The sequence below is a fragment of the Teleopsis dalmanni genome, chromosome 2 (genome assembly GCF_002237135.1).
Source record: "Teleopsis dalmanni isolate 2A chromosome 2, ASM223713v2, whole genome shotgun sequence".
Classification (NCBI taxonomy): Eukaryota; Metazoa; Arthropoda; class Insecta; order Diptera; family Diopsidae; genus Teleopsis; species Teleopsis dalmanni.
This window is the reverse complement of record NC_051847.1, coordinates 242788187-242792732: the sequence shown is the minus strand read 5'-3', so window position 1 is coordinate 242792732 and position 4546 is coordinate 242788187. Positions and strand designations below refer to the sequence as shown.

The following is a 4546-nucleotide window of genomic DNA, read 5'->3' as shown; positions in this document are numbered from 1 at the left end:
GTAGCTATTTCAAATTTTGACAGGGATGTTACGCTCTCTCGGATACTCTCATTTACTCGAAAATTTCCTGGAACGCACTTGTGTATACACACTTGTGTTACTCAAAGTTACTACGAGTATCTCGTGCAACAGATCTAATATAATAAAACTTTTTCAAAATCCGTCGCCGTAACGAATGTACCAGAAGAAATCATTATCGCGCACAAAATTGTTTAAGAAAATTAATATCTGGTCTAAAATGTGTGCAAAGAACAGCTGATGTAAATATATTTAATAACTAGATAAGCACTCAAGTTTAAAGTGATAAGTTTTAAACGTAATCGTTTAACACAAAATGTGATAACAAATAATATTATTTTGTAATTTTTGAAACAAATTTAAAAATATTAAAAGACTTTCACTTAAAAGTATGCGAATTATACGGCCGGCATTCGTTTGCATTATCATCCATTAATAGAATTCTATAAAAAGATTTTAGATCAATAAGATCATACAAGAAGTCTGAATAAAAATGATAAACACTGTGTGCAGCATATTTAATTATTTATATTTTGCATTCCCTCCGCCCTTCGAGGTTGCATGGTAACGGGTTTGCAAGATTGTCGTGTTTTCTGAATGTAAACTGAGCTTCACTTGTGTGTATTTTTTTGTCTACGAATGTGTGTTTAATCGTAGGGGTTAACTAATAAATGGCATTCTGATAAAGTAAATTTTATTAATGTATTTGTTAATAACTACACACGTTAAAATATTCTTTTCCTTTGTTGGTATTTCATTTACAGTTCACTACTTGAGTAGTTTAAAAGGCGTTGGACTTGGACTTTGTGTTTAAAAATTTTCGGTATTAAAACTAAATTCGGTAATTGAAAAAATAATTTTTTAATTATTATTCCATAATTATATTAATTTTTTTTAGTATAAATGCTCAGGATGACTAAAGAAAAACTGGATGTTATAATATTTGGTGCAACCGGGTTTACCGGCAAATATACTGTATTTGAAGCGGCATCAGTGCTGGGAAACTTACGTTGGGGTATTGCCGGTCGCAATCAGGCTAAACTCCAATCTATCCTAGAGGAAATGGGTGCAAAAGCTAAACAAAATTTAATGGACACACCCATTGTTATTGCGGATGTAGGTAATGAGGCATCATTGCTGGCAATGGCACAACGTTGTCGTGTATTGGTCAATTGTTGCGGACCCTATCGTTTCTTTGGTGAGCCTGTGGTACGTGCTTGCATAGAAGCCGGCACACATCATGTGGATGTTACTGGTGAAACACAGTTTATGGAAAGTATGCAGTTGAAATATCATGCTAAAGCACAAGAACGTAATACTTACATAGTGTCTGGCTGTGGCTTTGATTCAATACCATCCGAAATTGGTATTTTATATGCAGAGAAAAATTTTGATGGCACTATTAATTCTGTAGAAACATACTTGAAAACAGTTCGTAAACGTAGTCCTAAATCTGCTGGCATACATTATGGAACATGGGAAAGTCTTATACATGCTATAGGTCATCTACACGAATTAAAAGATATACGTCCGAAATTGTTTAGTGAAAAATTACCAAAATTTCAACCTAAAGCTCAGCGCCGTCCACCGATTTTCAAATCTGAAGTTGTCGATCGAGTGTGTTTACCATTCCCTGGCCCAGATTCAGCAGTTGCTGCTCGTACACAACGTTTTCGCTATCAATTCGAACGTAAACGTCCTGCACAGGTAAATAGTTTTGTAGCCTTTGGTTCTTGGATAGAAGCAATTATTGTTGGCTTTATGGCTATCGTGTATGGTATTATGGCACAATTTTCATTTACACGTAAATTACTTTTGGACTATCCAAGACTTTTCACATTTGGTTTTGTTTCACATGAGGGACCATCTGAAATTGTAATGAACAATACACATTTCTCATTCACTATAAAAGCACTTGGCTGGCCTAAGTCTTCAAATTTAGCTGAACCCACCGATCAATATAAGGATGCACCAAATAAATCAGTGGTTGTTAAGGTTTCTGGTACAAATCCTGGCTATGGAGCTACATGTGTTGCATTACTTTCTACAGCTGTTACAATACTGAAAGAAAGCGATAAAATGCCATCAACTGGTGGAGTCTTAACACCAGGTGCCGCCTTTGCTAAAACTAGCATTATAGAAGAATTGCAAAAGCATGAACATGGACTTAAATTCGAAGTTTTAAATAAATAAATTTTAAAGCGTGTGACGGATGGTTATTTGGAAACGGTTATGGTTTAAAATTATCATACACATACATACATACTTGTTAAAAATTATACAATAAATTTTTTTTTATAAAAAAAATAATTTCGAAAAACATTTTGGGTTTTACTTTATGTTAAAAGCATATACTTTATGATATTGATATGATATTATGATATTGTCTATTAAAATAGTCTATACATTTGAACCACATTCTTTAATGAATGTCTGATGTGACCCTTAATCAAACTAATGTATTTTAGTGGCTAAATAAAATAGTTTAATATCTGTAATAAATATTGTTTAATGTCGAGGCAATAGTTAACCACTATGGTCCTTTTGGAACACTTCTGGTCTGCTTATCAATAATCGCTCATTTTTGTTATCACAACAGGTCATTATTTATGCTTAAGTGGGGTTTGAATTCAACGCCGCCACTCCAACGTCATCTAACCTAACCAAGAAATATTTCTTAATTTCAATTAATTTTTTTCAATTTATTGGATTATTCAAGAGTTTGTTATTGTCCAAAAATAAATCTATTGAGATCTTTTTAGACGAGTAAGGAGAGCTAATACCTGCGCATCAGCTAGGTTTCTGCACAAAACTCTCATTCATCGACCAAATCCATAGAACTTGAACTAGAGTTATTGAAAACATCTTCGAATAAAAAACAGATTTGTACTTCGGTTTTTCTTAAAATAATACTTTAGCCTAATAAAATCGTGTCTATCAGACCCTTTTATTCGCATCAAACAAAAAGATACGTACTCTTACCGTAATGAAACAAGATATCCCCCAGGACAATGTGTTGGAACCCATTTTTTATATACGCTTTACATATGATTTACCCCACCTCAAACACTGCATCACAGCAACATTTGCATACGAAACAGTAATTTTAACGGTCTAAAAATCAGATCTAGTGAACCCATAGCTCGACCATTATATTATCTAAACAAGTTCTTGAAATAGACAACTATATTGAGCATTAAAATAAGTCTGTCCTTTACAACTTCACATACAATTATCTACCATGGGTAAGTGATCTGCTTTATTTATATATAAAAAAATACTTTTTCCAAAATGGCAACCGACTATTCGCTGCGGTTTTTTCAGAAGTCCTTTAGGTCTATATATGAACAACGAAAATTCGAGCTATATTCACAACGGATATTAATTTGAGCTCAAGTGGCCTTTGTTGTACAAGGCCATCTCTTCAACTTTACCTTACCCCTATAGGATTGTTCAAAATTCCAGTAATACTTTGAAGATACAAACATTCCAATGTAAAGTTGTGCGATGTGCTGTCGATGCGCTTTAGTATTTCGCCTTAAAGATCTCGAACGCGATATTGACATCGAATCAATTGCGATCTCAATCCAAAAAAGAAAAGGTTTTGCAAAGTTAAATTAATAAATATTTGCAATATCAGTCTTATTTTTATCAGCAAAATATATTTTCGTTTTATATATATGCCTATAAATAAATTTGAGTGTTAAAACTATTTTCAAATTCTGTATATCATTATTCCACTACGTGTTCAGACGTCCATATCAATAGAGATAATAATATTTCTTAGGTAATATTTACTATACAGTCATTAAATTACATGATTGTGCAATTTTTATAAACTAAAAGTCCACAAATATTCGAAGTTCAATTTATGTATTTAATTGTAGATGTAAAACTTTAGATAATTTAAGTTATCGTGTTTTATGATCATATCGTAATATGTTATCGTAATATCGAGTAGTAATTATAAACTATTAATTAGCTAACTCAATGATTATAAGAGTATAAATGATGACACTATTGGCTATTTTGTTAATTGGATTATTAATTTTTGAGAACGATCTATAATATATATATATTAATACTAATCACAGATATTCATAAAATTTATAAAACCCGTACAAACCTTTCGAATCATAAAAATTTACTTATTAATTTTTATTTAGCTTACAAAAACAAAAATAATACTAAAAACTCGGAGAACAAGACTGCCCGTACTATCTTAGAGTCTATTCACACAGCCGAAGCAATCGAAATGTTGATTATAATTTTTCTTGTTCGTTTCAAACAATTTACTTCATTACAAAATCCAGTTAAAATTACGAACCATTTTCATACAAAAATCTGAGTTAAAATCACGATTAAAATATAAATTTTATAAAAGCAAATAATACCTTCTAACGTACATATGTAATACTACTCAAGAAGAACCGTTAGAAAATTACTTTGAAGTGTCTTTCAGATAAAATCTTGATTCGACTATACCTTTGTTACCATTTAATTATTTTATGACAGATTATTCATGAAT

At 31.6% G+C, this 4546-nt stretch overlaps 1 protein-coding gene across 1 annotated transcript; it reads left to right on the top strand.

Moving 5' to 3' along the window:
* Positions 1-279: 279 nt before the first annotated feature.
* LOC119682178 (saccharopine dehydrogenase-like oxidoreductase) lies at positions 280-2305 on the top strand. Its single transcript, XM_038095542.1, has 3 exons — positions 280-705; positions 783-859; positions 917-2305. Exon 3 carries the CDS (start codon positions 922-924, stop codon positions 2209-2211), a length of 1290 nt encoding a protein of 429 aa, XP_037951470.1. The 5' UTR covers positions 280-705; positions 783-859; positions 917-921; the 3' UTR covers positions 2212-2305.
* Positions 2306-4546: the final 2241 nt, after the last annotated feature.